Source organism: Adiantum capillus-veneris, chromosome 22, assembly GCF_014529385.1.
Source record: "Adiantum capillus-veneris isolate H3 chromosome 22, ASM1452938v2, whole genome shotgun sequence".
Taxonomy (NCBI): domain Eukaryota; kingdom Viridiplantae; phylum Streptophyta; class Polypodiopsida; order Polypodiales; family Pteridaceae; genus Adiantum; species Adiantum capillus-veneris.
Window position 1 is genome coordinate 75,274,633 of NC_140952.1, and position 25,274 is coordinate 75,299,906.

At 45.0% G+C, this 25,274-nt stretch overlaps 1 protein-coding gene across 1 annotated transcript in view; it reads right to left on the bottom strand.

Annotated features, from left to right (window-relative positions):
- Positions 1-25,274, bottom strand: part of LOC147429604 (uncharacterized) — a 256,363-nt gene that overhangs the window by 78,725 nt on the left and 152,364 nt on the right. The window contains exons 11-15 of the mRNA XM_086495869.1: positions 16,229-16,263; positions 10,770-10,916; positions 10,517-10,623; positions 9,472-9,519; positions 9,295-9,394 (exon numbers count right to left, since the gene is read on the bottom strand). Of these exons, the coding sequence (XP_086351995.1) occupies positions 9,295-9,394; positions 9,472-9,519; positions 10,517-10,623; positions 10,770-10,916; positions 16,229-16,263 (437 nt within the window). The remainder of the gene's footprint in view (positions 1-9,294; positions 9,395-9,471; positions 9,520-10,516; positions 10,624-10,769; positions 10,917-16,228; positions 16,264-25,274) is intronic.

Sequence of the window (25,274 nt, forward strand, 5' to 3'; positions counted from 1 at the left end):
GATGACATCATGGTTTCAGGCGCATGGGTTCAGCATAGATAGATTGCCTCCCTTCCAATACTCACTGGATGTGCCCTCTGACTCTTACACAGTCCGAGATCACCAGGCTTATTCGCCAGGACTTGACTCAGCTAGACACCAAGAGGACATGGATACAACCAGCAGTACACGAGCTGGCCACGAAGATGGATTTCTACAGAGAGCATCTCCTCTAGCTTACGGAGGATGGTTTTGTGACGAGGCCCAGATACATGGACACTCACTTGTCTCATGGGATACGATGTGCTATTGGCTAGATACGCACATCTTCACACCAGCTGTGGATCGAGACTGGGAGATACAGCGGAGTACCAGCAGAGGCCAGGACATGCCCCCTGTGTGATATCGAGCCCGAGACAGAGTTGCACTACACATGCCACTGCCCCCTCTACTACGAGATACGAGGCCGCTTCCATTGCTTGTTCAGAGAGGGCTTTGGACCATTCTCTAGAGTCATGGGGTACGAGGATCAAAGATGCCTGGGTTTGTTTCTGCTCGAGCTACGCAGACACAGAGAGAGCCTGATGAGAGGAGAGACTAGCCAGTCTCAGAGACAGATCACAGACTTCTTTAGAGCTACCACTGGACACCCGGAGGAGTTACTACCATAGCAGAGCTCTTCGCCTTACACCAAAGGCACGCTGATCGATCGAGCGACTGAACTAGGGAGATCCAGACGCCCACGATTGCGGAGGATTACACAGCATCGACGGAGGCTGCATCAGAGGACTCGGATCACTTTGGCTCGCATGCACGACGCCCGTTCAGACTACTGACCATGGAGAATATTGATGAGATCTGCCAGCGACCGATGCTGGATCTTCCGTGATCTAGCTATCCCAACTAGCTGTTTAGCTGCTTAGTTCACACCTAGCAGTTTAGGATTCCATAGTATTTTATTTTGTCATTTTGTCATTCTGTCATCTTGTTACTCTGACTTTGTATCAGATCCACCACATTGTAACTTTCTGGTCTCATACGTCACTTTGGCCTTTTGACGACGTTAATATAACATTTCATTTCATTTCTCTCTTTTCCCTTTTCTCTAGCAGGACCCTAGAGAAACTAAGATCTGGCCTGCACATTAGACATATGTATCTTTTAGTGTGAATGACTAAATAGATGTCTACTTGAAAATGGATGTTGTGGTCTATGGTTCTTAAATTTCTGATGAAGTCTCATGTGCTATTTTAGCCTATGTATATAAGAAACTTCTCTCTCTCTCTCTCTCTCTCTCTCTCTCTCTCTCTACAACATTGACACCCTACGACAAAGACCAAAGCTTGATCTCTTGAGATGAGCTGCCGAGCCTCTACTCCATACCCCCCCACTCCTCCCGTATATTGATGTACTGATGTATATGGTACTCTCATCTCCCCTACCCTGTTCACCATGTTTATTCTGTTACCCCTCTCACCTATGGATGTATGACGAACCTAGATTTTAGATTTTTTTGTTCATTTTCTATTTTGATAGCTATCCAGATAGAGTATTAGACTCCAATGGGATGTAATTTTTGGTGTGATGCTGATGATGATGAGGATGTAGGGTAGGATTACATAACCTACCCACTTTAGGTACCCTCATTTATTTTTATTTTTATGTTCCCTAGAATTTGTCCCAAAGCCACACATGGATGTAACCTTTTGATCTCATAGGTCATTTTCGCCTTTTGAAGACATTAATATAACATTTCACTTCATTTCTCTCTCTCTCTCTCTCTCTCTCTCTCTCTCTCTCTCTCTCTCTCATGGTTTGCGTTGTGCCATTGGTCAGATACGCACATCCTCACATCAGCTCGAGATTGAGACCGGTAGATTCAGAGGGATACCAGCAGACAGCAGGATATGCCGATTATGCCAGAGAGAGCCAGAGACAGAGTTGCACTACATATGTCATTGCACAGTGTTCTATGAGATACGGGGGCGTTTCCACTGCTTATTCTGAGAGGGTTTTGGTCCTCTATCTAGGGTCATGAGTTATGAGGATCAGAGATGTCTTGGACTATATCTACTTGAGTTACACAGGTATAGAGACACTTTACTGGGGAGAGCTAGAGAGAGGCAGTCCCAGAGACACATTACAGATTTCTTTTCACTAGATATGGGACAGCCAGAGGAGCAGCCACCACTGCAGAGCTCGTCCCACACTCATTCGACCACTACTGGCACTCTCATCGACCGAGCATTGGAGCTACAGAGATACAGACGACCGCGACTGAGGAGAGGAGCTACACAGCATCGACGGAGACTACAACAGAAGATTCGAGCCATACTCTCTCGACATCCAGAGTGCAGATGAGGATGGATCCTCACCATTTCTTCCATCTTTGTTTCACACACTGTTACATCCAGTTTACCGGGTACCTATTGTATCAGCTGCTACACCCACGTAGTTTTAGATTGTAGTAGTAGTAGTAGTATTTTGTTCCACTTCTAGTTCTTTTCTAGTTCTTTTGTACCCAGACATGGTATTAGATTCACTATTTTGTAACTGATTGGTCTCATAGGTCATTTTGGCCTTTTGAAGACGTTAATATAACATTTCATTTCATTTCATTTCATTTCTCTCTCTCTCTCTCTCAATGATGATTAAGGCGGAGCTAAGCCTTTTGAGAAGTGATATTGAAAAAGAGATGTATGCAAATGCGGAGACTTACAAAAAGGCTATGTATGCAAATATGAGGAAAAAATTGGACAAAGAGATGCTTAGTAAGCGTGACAAGATGTAGACATCATTGAAAGACGAAATGCAGACGATTGTGAGACCAGAAGTGAATGCAATGGAATGTATGATGCAAAAAAGATTAGAGGATGCACTTGATGCATTTAAATCATGGAAATAAAAAATGGAAGAACGCATGAATGAAAAGGATGCATTGATTGGAGCATTTAAGGGAGACCTTGCAGCTTGCAAAAATACCGCCACAAAGGAGGGAGAAAACCAACCCTCAGTAATAAAGGAGCTCAAAAGGAGCAGGTGAAAACTTTATTGGAAGAGGAAGAGCAAATGACACGAACAACCCCTTCATGGGCGGAGCACCTATTCAAAACACAAGAGAAGGTTGATAAAGCTGAAAAGGGGATCGACGACGCAAAGAAAGCAAAAGATAAGATGCTTGGAGCCACACCGACATCCACTATCGTCAATATGACAATTAAGGAGGAGCAAAAGAGAAAGACTAGAGCCCTTCATGTGCGTGTGACAGGTCTCAAAGACACCTGAAAAGTAGAAGAAGAGGTGCAAGAGCTCTTGAAGCGCATGGTATTTCTGAACCTACGCACACAGGGGCTTGGAGAGTTGGCAAGAATGGAAGTGTTGTGAAAGGAAGACCCAAGGAAAGAGCACTCGTTATACGTTGCCCTACACTGGAAGCTAGGAAGGAATTACTTAAGAAGAGACCAACACTCAAGCAAACTACGATATTTTTGGGTGATGACCTCACTCTAACATAGGTAGCACACATGCAAGAGCTGATGCCAGAGATCAAGACGGCGGGGGAAAAAGGGAAAATTGCTTTCTATAGGGGAGGGAGGGTAGTGGTGTTGGAAAGCTGCACTGCATGACGGTGCGAGACCTATGGGACCAACCTTAAAATGACAGCATGGAATTGTAATGGATCAATGAATCTAGATGTAGGCGCTTTTGAGGATAGCTTTAAGGGAAGGGATATTATTTTTACTCGAAAACGCATCACTCTTGGCGGCACATTACCTAGAGTGACGGGATACCATTAGGAGACTACTTGTAGGCAGGATGCTTTAATGCTTTTGGGAGACTTTAATGCCAGGACGGCCAGTCTCAGACAGCTTTTTACGATACCTCACAAGAAATGTTGAGAGAATTGAGTGTCAGTAATATGGTCTTGGCCAGGTGTTCGCAGGATGAAGAGCACACTTGATATGGTGGATATCTCACAGATTTGGAGACTGCACATGGACTCGCCATCTTGAATGGCCTCAGCAGATTTACCCTCTATTCAAGACTTTATAGTCGGCTGGGCCTAGGCCTATTGGGGTAGGAGTAGATCACACCCTCCTTATGTTACTGTCTCATTCCAGTTTAGCACAGCTCGACTGACAAAGACATCTACACATACCCAATACACTTTTACTTCGGAGATTGATTCTGTCTACATAGATGGTATCTACAGACGCTTATGCATAGAGGATTTGGGGAGACCTCAAGGGAAGATCTCAAGGGGAGATCTCACGTATATTTGTCAAAGATACTATAGGATGCACCAGCAGAGGCATACCCACACATGGAGCCTGGGCAGTGGTGACGTTATGGGAGCATACCCTAGAATAGCTGGTATGATGAGGAGTGCAGAGAGACCAGAGCCCGACTTCGGGAGATACTTCTAAGAGTCATTACTCACAAGCAGTCACGGATTGCCGCTCCGCGTTTGGTATGACGGAAGAAGAGGGCGTTTCTAGCTCGACTACAACAGGATTTATATCAGTTGTTTATGAGCCAGGATTTAGGTGAGGCATGGAGACTCTTCTATGAGCACGCTCCTCCACTAGTCATCACTTTTATGGAGGTATGGGGTCAGTATGCATCATCTCTCTACACAGTCTCGGGGCAACCACCTCTTCCAGATCCACTAGAGCCATGTCCACACATGTGCTTTCTTTACCGCTGAGATGGTAAAGGAAGCCATTGACGGGATGGGAACCAAGAGACCATATGATCACCATGGCCTAGTAGCAAAGCATTTTATACATGCCAAAGATATGCTTGCAGAGCTTCTAGCCGTGATGTTCAACCGTGCCATGTGCAAGAGCCTACCTGATACTTGGAGTTTGTCTACTATCGTACCTATCTTCAAGTCAGGGGACCCTATGGAGCGTGGGAACTACCACATTATCATGATTGGACACACATTGGCACGGTTGTACGCATCCATCCTTGAGCAGCAATTGAGTAGATGGGCAGAGAGAGAGGGTATACAGGCAGCAGGACAGGCGGATTTCAGGAGAGGTTTCTCTACTCTTGATCATATTCTGACACTCAGAGCCATTATTGAGGAGGGGAGATCAAGTGAGAGACAGCTGTATAGCCTTCGATTTAGTACCCAGAGCTAGATTGATGCGTAGAGATGGGGGTGCCCAAAGAGTTGATTTGGGGGATCATGGCTCTGTACAAGTCAGTAGTGGGGCATGTATGCACTCCAAAGTGGATCTCTGATGTGGCCCACTCCAACATTGGGGTGAAACAGGGCTGCCCGCTATCCCCTACACTATTTGGCATGTATGTGGATGAGGTTGCTGACTACATTGAGAGGGACGGTGATAGAGGAGCATAGTTGGCAGGGACATGGATCCCACTATTGTTATATGGTGATGATATTGTGTTGATTTCTTACTCCTTGGAGGGAATGCAATGTCATTTAGATGCTTTGTACACATTTGCCCACAATAGTGGATTGTCTGTTAACCTGGGGAAAACCAAGGTTGTGTGACACCACACCACAATTGGTCAGGAGGTCAGCACCCAATTTTACATATGGTTAGGAGACGGTGGAGTATACAGATGCATACACCTATGTTGGGGTAGTCTTCAATGGACTGGTTTTTTCATTGAGGAGAGCAGCAAAGACTAGATTGATGAGAGCTTATGCAGCCTTGGGAGGATTGGAAAAGATGTGCTCACAAGTTCAGTTTCATGAACCTGGAACGAAGCTATGGCTTTTTGACACTCTAGTGGCTTCAGTTATGCTTTATGGTGTTTAAATTTGGGAACCCTCACTGGACTACCATAGCAGATTTGGTAGCACTGAAGATGGAGAGGCCTCTAGTCTCTATGATCTGTCGGCTGATTCGGACTAAGGCCTCAGTGCCACATGAGATTATTTGAGCTGAGCTAGCTATCCCCCGTCGCGTAGTTGAGGCCATTACTAGATCACTATCCTTCATGCATAATTTATGGGACCTCCCCAGAGATAGATATGCTCGGCTAGCCCTTGAGTCATCCCGACAACTAGCACTACAGGGGGACACAACATGCTGGTATGAACAGATGACATCATGGTTTCAGTCACATGGCTTCAACATGGATAGATTGCCTCCATTCTAGTACTCCTTGGATGCACCCTCCCTTTCTCTCACACGGGCAGAGAGCACTAGACTTATATGTCACAATTTGATTCAACTAGAAACCAGAAGCACATGGATACAACCGACACAAGAGTTGGGCACGAAGATGGCTTTCTATAGAGAGCATCTTCTCCAACTAACAGAGGATGAAGACCGGCCTATATGGACACTCATTTATCCTATGGGATATGATGTGCTATTGGTCAGATGTGCACATCATCGCATCAGCTAGAGATTGAGACTGGAAGATTTAGGAGAGTATTAGCAGAGGCCAGAATATGCCAGTTGTGTCATATAGAGCCAGAGACAAAGTTACATCACATTGTCATTGTCCACTATACTATTGAGATACGAGGGCGCTTTCATTGTCTATTCAGAGAGGGCTTTTGGCCGTTGGCTAGAGTCATGAGATATCAGGATCAGAGATGCCTCGGGTTGTTCTTGCTAGAGCTATGTAGACACAGGGAGAGTCTCTTGAGAAGACGAGGCAGTGGGAGACATTCACAGAGGGAGATCACTGACTTCTTTGGAGCAGGGACTCAGCAGCCAGATGAGCATGCCCCACAACAAACTTTAGAGCCCACTTATACCAAAGGTATATTAGTGGGCAGAGCCACATGTAAAGTTGAGTACAAGTGATTGCCCGAAAATTGATCGTGCAACAAATGCTATGAGAGGAGTGCCTTATGCTTCAGCTTGCGGCTCTCTGTATGCTATAGTTGCCACTAGACCTGACATTGCTTATTCAGTGGGAGTAGTGAGCAGGTTTATGTCTAATCCTGGCAGAGCACATTGGGATGTTGTAAAGTCCATAATGAGGCACTTGAAAGGGACCAAAAGCAAATGCCCGTGTTATGGAAAGGGTCCATTAAAACTGCAGGGATATTGTGATTCTGACATGGCAGGTTATGTTGATACCCGCAAGTCAACTAGTGGGTACATTTACACCCTGGCAGGTGGTGCTATTTCATGGTACTCTAGACTTCACAAGATAGTTGCACTCTCTACTATTGAGGCTGAATATATTTCAGTTACTAAGGCTTCCAAAGAGGCCATATGGCTAGCCCGCCTCGTCAGTGAGCTTGGACTGCCTTTGGTTTTGATAGTGAAAGTGCAATCTATTTGGCTAAAAATGCCATGTTTCATGTGCATACCAAACATATTGATGTGCAGTACCGCTTTATCAGACAAATACTTGATGATGGTTTAGTCTCATCGATCAAAATCAGTACGCATGAGAACCCTGCAGATGCTCTTACCAAAAATCTGTCCTAGGCACAACATGAGCATTGCCTATAGATAGATAGTAGGAGTTATATAGCATAGAGGCGACTCTCTAGGCCTTTAAGTGGGAGGTTCTTGGGGGTAAATGCCCAGACGTTTCAACTTTGTAGCTCTGCTCGAGAGCTTCACAGATATATTTTCAGTATATTTTTAGCCCATCATTTTTAGTCAGTACAGACATTATACCTCATTTTATTGGCCTTTGGGCCACTTGGACTATTTTTAAAGTGTTTACATTGTCCAAATGGCCCATTTTAATAAAATGGTCCAAAACCTCATCACTTGAGTAATTGGACCTCCTAAAACTTACGTGCCTCTTCTTTGCTCCAACGTTTCCTGCTAGCGCTACCTCTCTCTGTCTCTCTGCACCCCACCTGCATGCACACGCACTGCCGCCCAAACTCACCCAACTTGGGTTCGTGAAGCTCCTCTTTTAAGGTCTGTGTGCTTGATCCTGACCCGACAAATTTTGAGACTGGACAGTGGCAGCTTTGGTCTTGGGAGAGCGCCCTTTGGTACGACTGCAGTAGGACCCTGGGGAGTGGTTTTGGCTGGACCCTTTTGCTTTAGCCGATCACTTAGGGATCCCTTTCTTCCAGTACACAGTACCACAAGGGCGCCACATACTAGGTGCTCGAAGAGAGTCCCGCCTTGCGGTAGTAGTCAGTGGCAGGAGGAGGGTCTCACAGCTGAGTTCCTGACAGACTTTTGGGAGCGCTTGTGGAACAACAGACAGCTGAGGAGAGTTACTATGTTCCAGTGGCTTGTCACTCATCGAGATACCACAGTGGGGAGTTGGTTGGTCTACAGTGGCCACCGGCGTGCTGTGCCGCTTGCGACCACCCACTTGAGTCACCGAGGCATTGTCTATGGGACAACCCCATGGTGCAACAGGTTTGGCTGCGGATTTTACGCTTGATGCCAGCCTTGTCGTCAGCTAGTCAGTACACTTGGGGTGCTGCTGCTTTGTCCACCCTCACGGGCCCAACACTTCGTTTTGAGCTGTCCTCAGCTAGCAGGATGATTGTGATAGGCCGGCCTACACTTCCGCCTGCTATAGAGCTTACGCCTCAGGAGTGGAGCAGTGATAGAAAGCTTTGTTGGGAGCTTATTTACAGCCTGACTCTCTGACTCATATGGAGAGCTAGTTGTTTCTGCATCTTCGACGCCCATCCCATCCACCGGTGGAATTTGTTTGAGATATATCGCTGGAGCTGATCCATACACTTCGAGGTGCGTTTGAGAGGCTGCCGGGCAGCTCTGACCTTATGTGAGAGCGTGGGGAGGCATTCCTACAGCTTTGGCATCCAGGGCCTTTCTACACCATGGTCCGTGGGACTCCTAGATGGCACTACCGGCCAACCGTGCGGTTGTTTCCTCCTCCCATATCTCATTTTTTTCTTGGGAGAGTCTCCCCTCATGCTGATGTAGCCCCCTCTTGACGGGCAGTTTGTAGTGCGATTGGCAGTTTTGTTAACTAATAGAAGGATGTTCTTTTGGTGGAAAAAAAAGTCAGAATTATTTTCCTTATGTCTCAAGATAACGTATTTGAAGCTACTACCCCAGCTATGGCTGCACTTAGGCATTTGAAAAAATTATCTTCTGTTAATCCATGCTTGTGCACTTCAAGGGCATTGCATTTCATGGAACTAGAGGTATACTTGCACAAAGAGTTGCGTTAAGATAGTAAAACTTTGGGTGCGTGCACCTTGAACTCCCCTAGGAAAATCTAAGAAGATGCAACAACCTCCTCAAAACAAAATTCAATATTCTATGAAAGGAGAGAAAAATAAAGTAAAGTTAGCTGAGGTACGTTGATTGAAGATGCTATCAGAAATACTGAGCACACCATGTATACAGTTCAAATTACCTCAATGAGTTTAACCCCAGGTGGAGATAGAAATAAGCATTCATGTAAGAGTTTGAGAAATTCCTCCGCTTTTGTTACACGATAACCTGAAGCTCCATAGCTGCACACATGCTCTATCCTCACTTCTCCATTTTCAATATCTTATAAAAAGGAAAAAATTATGATTATAATAAATACCTCCTTGCATATGCTACAAAGTCCGGATTGGCCAAGTCCAGTCCAAACCTGCAAAAACCATCAATTTCTTGATCAACTCATTATCAGATAAGATGATTAAACAGATTACCTCCTTGCATATGCTGTTTCCAAGCACATTTCCCACCTTCATAAGCATGCCTCCAGTCATAAGTCGGTGGATTCCTGATCTATATGGCACAATCCTCTGACAAACCCTTGCCAAGGCAGTCAGAGGCAATGCTGCTGAGACTCCACTACATGGTCACACCCTGTGCATATACAGAGGGATCACTACCAACTGATCAGCTATCGACCGCTATCCCCTGATGACCTATAGATCATGATCAATTCACCGTGGAGGCTGTCCAGAGGTGAGTCCAGAATTCAGAGATTGGACATCCTTGTTGCACCCAATGGTGGAATGAATTGGTGTGGATAGACCCTCAAAAGTCCTACTCTACGAGAAACTATCTCATACAATGCAGTAGTCCCCAAAAAATATTGCTGGGCACTCCCAAGTCATACTTTCTCTGTAGCACTCTAGCCCTGGAAACTGTATCAAATGCCTAGTGGAAATCCACAAAGCAGGAGTATATCCATCGCCTTGAAAATCTACCCTCAATAATGGCCCTCAAGGTAGGAATCTGGTCTAGACTGGCGTACCCTCACCTCAAACCTGTCTATCCCGGTGCTTGACTTGACCTCTCCTCAGCTCATCATTGATTCTGATGCTCAAGAATGGAACATAGCCTTTGAGATCATAAATTATCCCCTCTATCTTGGAGACCATAGTTTACCGAGACATGATTGAGAATCATGATACGTCCGCAATAGCCTAAACAATTTTGCACATGTCTAACTGATATAAATAAGACCTTTAACAAAAGAAAAACTGAATGTATTAAGTGCTGTAAAGTGGGTATCCTTTTAGCCTTAGCTGAATTATGTTCATGGCATAGTGTATGGTTTCATTAGACTAATGTATTAATTCTATTAATTATCCAGCGTATGTATTTACGCCTTGTGCAGCATGACAATGACATACTTGCTGAAACCTTCGTGGTTTTGTTTCCATTTGATCATCCCGTAAGCATTGTCATTCAGAACAAGAACAGTCAAATTGAGCTTTAAACGCACTGCTGTCTCCATTTCCTATTTGAAACAACATGGAGCTTGCGTTACTTTTCCCAAAAAGGCTCTGCTCAAAAAAGGATTCAACTTGATTTCACATTTCCAGTTTTAACTAAAGAACTTCAATTAACTTCATGAGAACAGTCCATCAAAGGGAAATACTGCACCTGAGAGTTCATCATAAAGCCACCATCACCACAAACAGCAACTACTTTCCTTTGAGGATAGAGCAAAGAGACAGCAATTGCAGATGGTAATCCAGCTCCCATGGTAGCCAATGCATTATCAAGCAAGAGCGTGTTTGGTTCATATGCCTGCATAGTACCAATGAAATGCAGTTAGACAGGCTGAAGCACTACCAATTTGCACTTTTGGAAATCATGTGGTTTGCAAGCTGCAATAGTTACTTCTGGGTTTTCCTCGTTGCTCATAGGTGCACTGTGTATGAATCATGTATGTATTTCATAATGAAACAGATGCTTCCCAGTTTGTTGTTATGCTGCTGATGTACTTACGCGTGCGGTTTGAGAAGTTTGTACATATTTTGTGGTACAATTTGACTTTTATGCTTGTATAAAAAAAAAAACCAGAACTTACTAGCATGGCCTCTGACATGGAACATGAGATGGTAGAGCAGTTGCCTCTAGAGACACATCATGCTGACACTCAAGAAACAACTGTTGAACAGCGGTAGGCCTTTCTTGAAGAAACTTTGATTACATTGTTCGATCAAACGCAAAAGATAGGAGAAAACAAACTAAATGAAAAACACAAATGAGCCAGATGCAGGATGTGTGCTCATGGTCGAGTGTAGTCATGATGGGGAGACAAGATCTAGTAAGATGCCAGCTAAGGGGCCAAGATGGCAAATCAAAAATGTCACAAACTGATGATGTGGCATGTCCAAATTATGGACCTTTGCTGAAGGGCCTAGGTGTCATTAATAAGAAGCGAAGACCATGCTGAAGTGGCTGCTGTACGGACTGCCGTAAAACGCGCTGGCTGCTAACGTGGCAAAACTGTCTGCTGACTGCTTTTAGCAGCGCTAGCTTTTGGGAGACATGGCTTAAACCCTTGTGAAACTTTTATAAGTGACCCAAGGGGGATCACTTCTTAGAGCATCTGGACCCAGAGTCTGAGAGTGAGCACCCGCGGGCCGGTTGTACTTTGCTCAAAGATTAATATAAAAAGAAATACCGAAAGGGGCGCCAATCTTTGGGGCCAATATCTCTTGCCATAGAACTACGCCGGGCCGTGTCGACTCTCTTTTGATTTGTGAAGTGTTTTGAAGTGAATCTCTGCTGTGTCGCGGTAGAATCTTGACGTGGGGTGTCCAAGTTTGTTACAGTGGTATCAGAGCATCAGGCGTGTGCTTTTCTCAAAGCATACAGGTCCTATCAAAGAGCGGACAAGGCATTTGGACACTTTTGGAACCTGTTATTGAAGAATCTTCGGGGCGCGACCGCAGACTTACTAGAAACTCCCACCCTTCATACATCGCGCATCGGGCGCGCTCCCGTCTTCATCGCTCTATCTTACAGGGCATAAAGCCATTAAGAATCCCAGCTATTACAAATCGGTTCTGTTGAAGAATCTGATGGAGATAACACCTCTCAATGGGAAGGCAAAAAAAAGTTGAAATCCGTCCGGTGTGCGAATTGAAGAAAAGAATGAAGAGTTGGGAATATTTTTTTGGTAAAGTTTGCCAGAGCAGAATCAAGCGTTCACTGTAGGTTAACATGGGTGTGAAAAGATTGATGAAGTACTTCAGAGATCCGAGATTTGCGAAACACCTGAAAATTACCTGATTGATGAGATTCACTCGAGATGGCATGAGGCCATTGATTTTCCTCTCAGGACGAGACAAAAGCTGAAAGGACAGACGAGTGCAGAAAAGTGGAAGCTTTACTCGCAGGAAGAGCTGGAACCGAACTGTTGACTAGAAGATGAACCAAATATTGGAAAGGTTTCCGCGATTTTGCTTTTGGCAGTGTTAGCTTTTAAGGGACATGGCTTTTGAAGTTTAATGTTTTTGGGGCTTTGCTTTTAGAAACCCTTGAAAAACCTTTATAAGTGACCCAAGGGGGCTCACTCCTCAGAGCATCTTGACACAGAGTCTGAGAGCGAGCACCCGCGGCCCGGTTGTACTTTGCTCAAAGATTGATATAAAAAGAAATACTGAAAGGGACGTCAGTCTTTGGGGCCAATATCTTTTGGCACGGAACTACGCTGGGCCGTCTCGACTCTCTTTTGATTTGTGAAGTGGCTAGCCATGACATGATGCTTGCTCGGACGAAGGACCACCTCGAAACCAAACTCCTGAAATAGAAGTAACCACCACCACACTCAACCTACAACTTGCGGCTTATTAAGCAGATATCGCAGGGCATGGTGATAAGTAATAATTGTGAAGTGGACCCCTAATAAATAGTGATGAAATTTTTGTAGAGCATACACAATAGCCAAACCTTTCCTTTTTGTCGTGCTATAGTTGTGCTCTACTTTAGTCCCCTGGTCTGAAAGCTTCACAGAAGTGCTTTTGTAATGTGGCCCAAGTCGTAAAGTGGTTCTCTGCAAATTGACTCTACCATTTATCTGCTAAGCCATCCAAGGTTGATGGGAAGAGTACTAGGTAGGGGTCTTCTCTGTTGAGACCACGACCCCTGCAGAGGGATACAAATCTCCTAGCATGGTCATCTGCATCCTCTGTGGAGAGACCTTTGAAAGTCGGAAACTTTATGTTCACCTTAGCAAGAATGCTTGTTAGCTCCTCCATGGCTATCTGCTCCTCAGTCTGTTGCTCAAGAGGCTGTTGTAACACAGTGGGTAAGAACTACACTAAGGAAGGTGACTTGGAATTGGTTGAGGGAGTGGAGGTAGATGCATGGGAGGGGAGAGGTAGCTGGGGTGGAGGAATTCTACTCAGCACAAAAGGTTGGCGCTTTCTATGGTAGTACTTCAGAGGGCTCAATATAGGACTTTGTCGATCTTTGAACTGCCTCGTATATGTCATGCAGTAATCAGAAGCCCACCCAAGCTTTGACTGGTCCAGACTCCACTAGACCAGTGCGAGTGACTAGACCACTCAGGTAGATTAGGACGAGTGACTAGACTAAGACGAGAGACTAGACCAGCTGACTAGAGTAGGACGAGAGACTATACCAGCTGGTCGAGGACTAAGCTGGACTAGACCGAGCTGGTCGAGGGGAGGCTGGACGAAACCAAGCTGGACTGGAGCAGACGAGACTAGCAGACCAACACAGGCGACCTGTAGCTCCTCGACCTATAAGCTCAACTTGTCGTGCTCTCTACAGTGGGTGCTCCTCAGTGCAATGTGCGTGAAATCTCACTCCAACAGAATGAAAACACTGGAACAATGAATAACAAGACAAACACAGTGACTCGATAGTAGAACTTGAACAACATGGGACTCGACTAACTCAAATGAACCAGTACAGAATCTGGATGGCAGCACACACAGCTCCACGCCTAGAACTCACGGGTACAATGGGGTCTCGAGGCTCAAATGTGCAGGGATGGTGCAGACGTGTAGTGCATGGACTAAAGATCGGAGAGGGAAGTCCTCGACCATACAAAGTAGAAGAAGATGATGATAATGACTCCCAACAACTACGGATATATACAGCCAAAAAGAGCCAACAACAGCTCACAAAATATCCAATCCAGCAAAGTCTATCTCCAAGCTGTGGTGGTGGTGATCTGGCCCCGTGTCAGCTAGACTAGCACCAGTATCCCCGCCACGTGTCACTGCCCCAGGGAGAGTCCGCCGTCCGGTGTGAACTCCAGCCCAATTGTAACTAACTGTTTGTCCCGTGCCAGTGACACTGTAGCCCTGCTACAAAAGAGTTCATAGCTATGTTTAGCAACAACTTTGTACCTGCTGATGAGCGCACTAAAACTCTAGATGCATGGTTTTTCCTGTCAGAATAAAGTTTAACTGTGCAAGAGTATGTAGATAAATACAAAGAGGTAGTGCTTACATTTCTTGAGCACATACCTGATCTTCTGCAAGTGCACAAGTTTGCTTTGGGGTTAAAGGAAACTATACACCATTGTTGTGAAAAGAAAAATGTAATACACTAAAAGACAATATAACATTCTTTTGTTCTCGAGCAAAGCAAGACGGGGCAGAGTGTGCCTGACCAAAGATCTTCATGGAATAGATTTTCTTATTCTATAGGGCCTAGTCAAACTAATGAATAGTCTAATCAGACATGGGGAAAAGAGGGAAAAGAAACACACAGCATATAGGCTCTCTCTGGGATTAATCTCAAAGTGTCACCCATGGCTGTGAGAGCTTTTAATCGATCTGTTTTGACCCCACAGCAAAGGGAGAAGGCCATGAAAGAAGGCCCATGCTATAGATGTACGGGACAACATAAATTTAAGAAATACCCAAAGAAATCCAAGATGCATGCAGCTAATTTGGTTCGTAATCCCATGAATGAGAAAAAAAAAAGGGAGAGGATTCTCAGTTTGATTCAAATTTCATCTTTGCAGTTATTGCCAAGAAGGTGCCAAATTTACTAGATGTAGTATTATCACCTGGTGCACACAAAGGATATCAGTTTCTAAATACTACATTAATAGTGATGCACTCGAGTGCCAATGGACAACCTTTGAAAGTGTTATTTGACACTTGCTTGACACACAATTTTATCCATGCTACTCAAGGAGCTACAACTCTAGGTGCAACATTCTGAATATAAGTATATTGTGGAGTCAGCTGATGGCAAGGGAACCCAGATGTGGGCTTAACGAGTCGTTGGTTTACCTTTCAAGACTCAGTCCTATTAGGAGAAACTGGATTTTGAGACCACTTGCCTAGCACGTTTTGACGTGGCACTAGGTAAGCAGTGGCATGCTAGAAAGAGGCCAGTTTAAGTCTGATGGCAAAAGCATGCTGATTCGCAAAAGCCTGATTTTCCAAAAGCGAATCTTCTCAAGGCCATGAAGATACTCAAGATTGAATGTAAGTGTGTTTATTTGTGGTATATTTCCAATACTTTTTGTGTACCTCCTAAGATGGAGTGACACGGAGTGGAGTTACGGTAAATTTTTTTCTCACAATCTTTTCAAAAGATATGAGTAGAATTTTCGGATGTTTTGAAGTCTAAATGACCTTCTGGTTTGCCTCCGCACAAGAAGTAGTTTTCATTCTTGTACCTGGTCTCCATTTCATTATACTAGTATGGCTGGCCGCCTTCGGCCTTCGGCGGCATCTCTCTCTCCCCCTCTCTCCCTCTTTATTTCGTTTTGGACTTTAGCCTTCAGGTCGCAGATTGCGACGTGTAAAGGGCTCCCCCTTCCGCCATATTATGTTATAGTAGATATATTTATGAGAGAAAGATAACGTAGAGTCCGTGAGCACAAGGATTGTGTTTGAAAGAACTATTTTAGGGGCTTAAACAATAAAAATAAACAAACACATAGTGAGAACTATTTTAGGGGCTTCAACAATAATAATAAACAAACACATAGTGAGATTTTTATTCGAGGCAAATCAAGTCAAGCAACCAAAGGAAATGAGAACTTGTGAACGAAAGCCAAAAGCTTCAAGAGATACAAGTGAAAAAAGATGAGAGTGTAGTGCACAAATAATTACCTTGTAGCAACGAGCAAACCAAATCTTGTACATTCCTGAAAAACCAATCACAAGCAAGAATGAGCAAAGATCAATTTTCTTAGGCTCCTTACCTCTCCCTCCCTCTCCCTACATGCCAAATGCTAAACCTATATTAGGACTGTTTCTTTTGTGAAACCAAATCAAATGCTCGCTGCTATTGGCCACTTCTGTTGCCCTCCCGTTGCCTCCATCCCCCCTCCCTCGCTCTCTCCACCTTTTCTCTCCTCTCTGCTGGCCCTACCTCACTCCGTCTGGCAGGGTGGGCTCTACCTTGCGTGTGGGACCCCACATGTCATCCCCGACTATTGCGCTAGCAGTGTTCAACCTAAACCTCACTATTGGAGTCGTCTCTAGTCTAGTGGTCTAGAAGACTTAATGGACATAGGCTAGTAGGCCGACTACATTGGTTTTAATATCCGACTAGTGCACTAGTAGTGTTCAATCTAAACCTCACTATTGGAGTAGTCTCTAGTCTAGTGGTCTAGAAGACTTAATGGACATAGGCTAGTAGGCTGACTACAGTGGTTTTAATATTCGAAGGAAACACATGGTGATGACCTGACTAGAGTGTAGTCAAGGCTAGTGGACGTGGATCAATGGATTGACCAACTAACAATGGGTTGCCGTACATGGGACCTTTTTGGACTACTGGGCTAAAACATTTGGCGGGAGTCCAAGGATGGTAGCTAGGCCATCCGCCTTGCCTCTAGCCAACTTGGCTCACCACTCACCACAGTTTCCTAACTCTATCCTCCTTATGGAGATATTTGCCCTAGCTAGCTCATGGAGCCATTTTAATCTGGTTTATATAATGGTGTTATGAGTCATTGGTCTATCTATTATCAATCTAGTAAAGTTGTCCTTAGTTAGTCTCACCACTCTCATTGCACACTCCATGCATTGTTGAGCCTCTACACCTCTATTGTCGGAAAAATTACGGTCTAGCCAAGAAGATGCAAAACCTCTAGCCGTGAGTTTGTGATGAAAGTCAAACACTTCATGACAAAGAGTTTACGTTATTCACCAACCCTCTCCCTAAGATGGTTTAAAATCTCAAAGCGTTCGTGATAGAGAAATCACAAACTCTCTTTCTACGTCTCTTGGAATTTGCTTGTGATTGTGAGCAAGTTCATGATCAAAGGTCAAAAACCCACAACCAATTACCTAAAAAAGAGCGATGGAAAACACTTCAAGTTCAGCCATGAAAGCTCAACTCACGCACAAGCATAATACTCATCAAACCCCAACCTTATTCATGGAATCTTATAGTCTTGCCTGTAATTGCACAGTTATAACATCAAACTATTGATAGGAAAATACAAGCTTCCTCCTTCAATATGCCCTCATTCTGATTTTGCAGAGATTTGAGAGCTCTTATATTGAACTTTACACACCATTTTGAAAAAGGAAATCCCTAATTTACACCCTCACCAGCGCACATACAAGAAGGAAGAGAGGTGGGGTTGCACTACACACTTATAGAGCGACTATGAAGTGAATCCCCAAATGGAGAAAATTACCGATTTTCAGCCAACATCTGACATCAAGGAGGTAGAGAAGATGCTATATGAAAGAGAGCTCCAGATAGTCCAAGAATTTGGTACGAAAGCTACCATAGGGATGCTGTAAACACAGTTTACAAGCAACCCCCTTGCTTGTCCACACCGCCCAAATTACTAATGTGTCAGGTTTTGTGCATTTTTTCTCAAAACTGGCTATTTTCGATGTACATATGTCAGGTGTTTCATGATGGCACGCTCGTCTCGCCTACAAAGCTTGATGTGGGCAAAAATTGCCAAAATAAGTAACTAGCAGGCGCGATGTGGGAGCGTGTCGTTCTCCAAGGGAGACCAAGAAGACGCCGGGTCTCTTGCTATTAGAGAATTAAGAGTGGAGCTAAAACGGAGAGAGGAGAGGGTAGATGTAGCTATAGACTGCTAATCGCACAAGATAATAGTAATTCAATACAAATTAGACAGAGAGATATAAGGCGAAGACAACAATCGAGACCAATTGATGATCTTCACACACCCAAGCAGTACAAAGTGGCCATAAACTCGGTATCGGGCTCTCCCTTCTCCCAAAACACCCTCTTTCCGTTTCATCCTGCTTCCATGAGAGAGAGAGAGAGAGAGAGAGAGAGAGAGAGAGAGAGAGAGAGAGAGAGAGAGAGAGAGAGAGAAATGAAATGTTATATTAACGTCTTCAAAAGGCCAGAGTGACCTATGAGACCAAACTGATACAAAAGTGGTGAATCTGTTACAATGTCTGAAAAGTGTGAAAGTGTGAAAATAAATGCAAAAAAACTCAATACAAAGTATTAGATAAACTTCTTAGGAGCATTCTGGGTGTCTAGCTAGAATGATTCTAATCCTTTGTTGTAGTCTCCACCGGTGAAGTGTGCTTCTACATCTCGGTTGTGGTCGTCTCGATTTCCTAAGCTCAATCGCCCTGTCAATGAGGGTGCCTTTAGTATGAATGTGGGTACTCCTTTGTGCTCGCTGCTGGCCTCTTGCTTCTCCTTCCATTCCTGCTTCTCTCGATCCGAAGAAATCTGTGATCTGCCTCTGAGGCTGTAGTGCTCTTTGTCTTCTCATTAGATTATCCCTGTGCCGATGTAGTTCCAGTAGGTACAGGCCTAAGCACCTTTGATCTTGGTATTGCATGACTCTATCTAGAGGTCCAAAGCCTTCTTTAAATAGGCAATGGAAACGCCCACGTATCTCATAGTATACGGTGCAATGGCATATGTAGTGTAATTCTGTCTCCGGCTCCATTCCGCATAACTTGCAGATTCTGTTCTCATGTGGGATTCCCCTAAATCTGCCAAATTTGATTTCCAGCTGGTGTGAGGATGTACGAATCTGACCAATAGCACATCTCAAACCATGAGACAGGTGGGTATCCATGTAGCTTGGGCGAATCACAAAACCATCTTCAGATAGCTGTAGGAAGTTTTCTTTGTAGTCGGCCATCTTCGTGCCCAATTCTTGTGTAGGGTCTACCCATGTCCTCTTAGTGTCCAACTGTATAAGATCCTGGCGGATGATTTTATTAATCTCCGTTCGTGTGATTGCCAGTGATGGAACCTCAAGAGAGTATTGGAAGGGGGGTAATCTTTCCATATTGAACCCGTGTCTCTGAAACCACGAGGACAGTTGTGCATACCATCATGATGTATCTCCTTTCATTGCTAATTGTCGAGAGGATTCGAGGGCCAATCTAGCATATTGGCCATTATTTGTATCCGATAAACCACGTATAAAGGACACTGATCTGGTAAGAGCTTCAATTTCTATCGGAGGGGTAGCTAGTTCCGCTCGGGTAATCGCGTGTGGTACAGAGGCCTTGGCTCTAATCATTCGGGAAATCATAGATACCAAAGGTCTCTCCATTGACTTCCAATTATCCTGATCCACAGATGGTCCCCAAATCTGGACCCCATAAAGCATAGCCGAAGCCAACACAGTATCAAAGAGCCAAAGTTTTGTTCGTGGTTCCTGAAACTGCACTTGTGAACACATCCTCTCCAACCCTCCCAAGGCCGCAGAGGCTCTGGACAATCTAGCATCCGCTGCTTTCTTAAGAGTGAACTTCGGTCCTGTAAATACCACACCAAGGTATGTGTATGCATCTGTGTACTCTACTGTATCCTGGCCATATGCAAATGTAGGTGCGGATCTCCTAACCCACTGCGGTGTGGTGTTAAACACCATAACTTTGGTTTTACCCAAATTTACCGACAGTCCGCTGTCCTCCGCGAATTTATGTAATGCATCTAACTGCCTCTACATTCCATCTGGTGATTCTGCTATCAATACAATATTATTTGCATACAACAACAGAGGGATCCATGACCCTGCAAGTTGAGCACCTCTGTCACCCTCTCTATCAATGTAATCTGATACCTCATCTATATACATACCATAAAGTAGGGGGCAATGGGCATCCCTGCTTTACTCCAACGGTGGAATGAACAATGTCGGAGTCCCCTTCTGGAGTACGTACATAACCAGTTACTGACCCATATAAGGCCATGATCCCCCAGATAATCTCTTTGGGGACCCCTAACTCTTACATTCTGCGCATCAATCTGGCCCTTGATACTGTATCAAAAGCTTTCCGAAAATCCACAAAGCAACAATACATCCTTCTCCCGCTTGCTCTTCCTTCCTCCATAATGGCTCTGAGCGTAAGAATATGATCTAAAGTGGAATAACCCCTCCTGAATCCAGCTTGCCCTCTTGCCCTTATGCCCTCATTCTCTGCCCATCTACTCAATTTTTGTTCCAGAATGGATGTGTACAATCGGGTGAATGTTTGACCCACCATAGTGGTACGGTAGTTCCCGGGTATCATAGGATCCACTGAATTGAAAACAGGTACGATAGTAGATAGATAGAGAGAGAGAGAGAGAGAGAGAGAGAGAGAGAGAGAGAGAGAGAGAGAGAGAGAGAGAGAGAGAGAGAGAGAGAGAGAGAGAGAGAGAGAGAGAGAGAGAGAGAGAGAGAGAGAAATGAAAAGAAATGAAAAGAAATGAAATGTTATATTAACGTCTTCAAAAGGCCAAAGTGACCTATGAGACCAGAAAGTTACAATGCGGTGTATATGATACAAAGTCAGATTGACAAAATAAATTAAACTAGGATAACAAAATATAAATATTGCGGAATCCTAAACTAAGCTGATAGGTGTGAAAGGTGAAAGACGTGAAATGTGTGAACTAAGCAGTACAATGTGTAGACAATACGGGAAGGAAGTATAGATCCATCTTCATCTGCACTCTGGACGACGAAAAAGTATGGCTTGAATCCTTTGCTGTAGCCTCCTTCGAAACTGTGTAGCTCCTCTTCTCCATCTGGGTCATCTAGATCTCCCTAGCTCCAATGCTCGGTGTATGAGAATGCCAGTAGTGCGGGCAGACCTCTCCACTTGGCTGCTCCTCTGTCTGTTCTTCTGGGTGTACATTATCCAGTGTAAATAAATCTGTGATCTGTCTCTGGGGTTGTCTCTCTTCAGCTCTCCTCAATAAAGTTTCTCTATGCCTGTGTAACTCAAGTAGATATAGCCCAAGGCATCTCTGATCCTCATAATTCATGACCCTAGATAGAGGCCCAAAACCTTCTCTAAATAGACAATGAAAGCGGCCTCGTATCTCATAGTACACTGTGCAATGACATATGTAATGTACCTCTGTCTTTGGCTCTAGATGGCACAAGCGGCATATCTTGCTATCTGCTGGTGTCCCTCTGAATCTGCCAGTCTCAATCTTGAGTTGATGTGAGGACATGCGTATCTGGCCAATGGCACAACGCAAACCATGAGAAAGATGCGTGTCCATATAGCTAGGTTGAATCACAAACCCATCTCCCGTGAGGTGAGAAGATGCTCTCTATAGAAAGCCATCTTTGTGCCCAACTCCTGTATCGGCTCTATCCATGTCCTCCTCGTGTCCAGCTCGATCAGATCCTGACGAATGAGTCTATTAATCTCTACCTGCGTCAGAGACCTCAAGGGTGCTTGTAGAGAGTATTGAAAAGGAGGTAACTTGTCCATGGTGAAACCATGTGTCTGAAACCATGATGCCATCTGTGCATACCAGCATGATGTATCCCCATTAAGAGCTAATTGTCTGGAGGACCCTAGAGCCACCCTAGCATATCTGTCTCTGGTAGTATCCCATAGACTGTGTACAAAGGAGACTGATCTGGTAAGCGCCTCAGTCTCCATAGGGGGGGCAACTAATTCCGCTCGAATGATATCATGTGGTACGGAAGCCTTGGCTCTAATCAGCCGAGAGATCATAGATACCAAGGGCTTCTCCATATGCCTCCAACCATCCTGGCCTACAGAAGGTCCCCAAACCTGCACCCCATATAACATAGTAGAAGCAACCAAAGTATCAAAGAGCCATAATTTTGTCCTAGGTTCCTGGAACTGAACCTGCGAACACATCCTCTCCGTTCCTCCCAGAGCCGCACCAGCTTTAGTTAGGTCTCTGCTGCTCTTCTCAAAGAAAATCTCGGCCCAGTGAAGACTACCCCGAGGTAAGTGTATGCATCTGTATACTCCACAATCTCCTGACAATATTTGAAAGTAGGTACTGATCTCTTGACCCATTGCGGTGTGGTGTTAAACACCATAACCTTGGTTTTACCTAGGTTTACACACAATCCACTATCCTATGCAAAGCTACGTAGTGCATCCAAATGTCGTTGCATACCTTCTGGTGAGTCAGATATCAGCTCAATATCATCAACATATAGCAACAATGGGATCCACGCCCCTGCCAGCTGGGCACCCTTGTCACCCTCTCTGTCAATGTAATCAGACACCTCATCAACATACATACCAAATAGAGTAGGAGACAATGGGCAGCCCTGTTTCACTCCAATAGTCGAGTGAACTAAATCAGATACCCCTTTCGGAGTGCGTACATGTCCCATCACTGATCTGTACAAAGCCATAATCCCCCAAATCACCTCTATGGGCACCCCCATCTCTTGTAGTCTGCGTATCAATCGAGCTCTTGGTATCATGTCAAATGCTTTTCGAAAATCCACAAAGCTACAATAGATCCATCTCCCATGTGCTCTGCGCTCCTCAATGATGGCCCTGAGGATCAGAATATGATCAAGAGTGGAGAAACCCCTCTTGAAGCCGGCCTGACCCTTTGCTCGTACACCCTCGCTTTCTGCCCAATTACTCAAGTGTTGCTCCAAAATAGATGCATACAACCATGCCAATGTGTGTCCAACCATAATAGTGCGGTAGTTCCTAGGCTCTGTAGGGTCACCAGCCTTGAAGATGGGCACAATATTAGACAACCTCCAAGTCTCAGGTAATCCCTCACACATGGCACGATTGAACAACACTGCGAGAACCTCCATCAACATATCCCTGGCATGTATAAAGTGCTCTGCTACTAGACCGTCATGATCATATGCCTTCCCAGTCCTCATCCTGTCAATGGCCCTTTGTACCATCTCAGATGTAAAGAAAGTGCTCGTAGTTGGGCAAGGCTTGGTAGGGTCTGGAAGGGGTTCCTTTCCGGGAACCGTATATAATGATGTCGCATATTGGCCCCTTACACCAGGTCAAGTAATCACTGAGGAAGGGGAGTGCTCATGGAAGAGTCGCCATGCCTCTCCTAAGTCCCTACTCAAGAACATCTGATATAAGTCTCGCTCCATCTGAGCTAGGTAAGCTCGCTTCTTCCGTTGCACAAGGCGTCGGAAAGCAATCCGAGACTGTCTATAAGTGATGACTCCTAAAAGAAGATCCCTCTGTAGCTGGGGTCTCATCTCTCTGCACTCCTCATCATACCAACTATTCTGGGGCATGCTCCCATAATGTCGTCTCTTGCCCGACTGAGTGTGTGGGTATGCCACTGATGCAGCCCCATGCAGTGTCTCAATCAGTAGAGTGGTGCACTCCTCCACTGAGAGGCCTGTACCATTTGTGCCAGTTGTGCCTTCCAATAGACGGTCCTAGATCTCCTCTGTATAAACGAAATCAGTCTCTGGTGTAAATGTATAGCGGGTGTGTGACCTGCCTCCTGATGTCTAGGTTGTACTATACTGAAATTTAACGGACAGTATCAAGAGAGCATGATCTACTGCTATGCCCGCTGGCCTGGCTCCCACTGTGAAATCCTGAATGCAGGGGACAAAGCTCGGTTGCGAGTTATAACATAATCCACTGTACTGGCCCCATGTCTGTTTGGAAAGCATGTGAAACCGGCTGCTTCAGGAAATCGCTGTAAGCCATTAAGTATGGCTAATCCATGTGTAGTCGTCATTTCCATGAGGTATCTCCCATACTCCGTCTGTTCTCTGTCATCTGAGCATCTGTCAAGTCCCAACTCACCCACATCCAGCTTCCTAAGCATCTCATCTGAAGTGTCGTAGAAAACTGTCTGCGAGTTGCCCATTCGGGCATTGAAGTCCCCTAGGAGAATGATATCACCATCCCTAGAAAACTCCCATAAGTCATCATCTAGTATAGAGAAAGGCGATTGCCCTCTAGATGCAGCATACACTGATGTACTGGGAGGAAAGTAACATATGGCAATATATAGGAATCGACCTGTGTCAGCTCTCAGTCTCACCCACATATATCTAGCATGATTATCTCTTCGTACAATATGCAGTAATGGTTGTAGTTCCTCTCTGAATAGCACTGCTACTCCTCCTGAACCTCTACTCCCATGCTCAGATCTCGCATTTGTCCTGTGAGCTGTCGCCCATCTGTAACCCACCACATGTGGCATCACCTGTCCAGGGGCCTGATGAGTCTCTGAGAAGAATACAATATCCTTGTCTTTGAAACTGTCCTCAAATGCACCCACGTCCAACCTCATAGACCCATTACAATTCCAGGTAGCCATCTTCACTGTGGTCCCATAGGTCTCGCACCGTCATGCAGTGCGCCGCTCTAAAATCACCACCCGTCCATCTCTGTAGAAGGCTAACTTTCCCTTCTCCCTTGCCGCTGTAATCTCTGGCATTACCTCTCTCATATGTGCGAGCTGTGAGAGAGTCAGGTCATCACCTAGGAAAATACCTGTCTTTTTGAGAGTAGGCCTCTTCCTCAAGAATTCCTTCTTCTCTTCCAACGAGGGGAAGCTTAGTATGAGAGCTCTCCCCTTTGAAGACTCTCCCGTGCCATCACTTTTCTTACCTACCCTCCATGCCTTTGTGTGCAAAGGCTTCGCCATCCCCATCATGGATGTAAGGCTTGTGACCTCTTTCTCCACATCGTTTATGTCCTTGAGACCGGTCGCTTTTACATGCAGTGCTCGCATCCGCCTTCTTTGTTCCTCTTCGAGGGTCATGTTGATAAGCATCGGTGTACAAGGAGTTTCTTGACCTTTCCTTTTCTTGGCGACCTCAATCCATTTTTCGGCCTCGTCCGCCTTTCTTTGTGTCCTTATTATCATCTCCGCCCATAAAGATGTCTTTGCCACACTTTGTTTCTCTTCCTCTGTGATCATCCTTACCTGTTCCTTGATTTCCTTGATTTC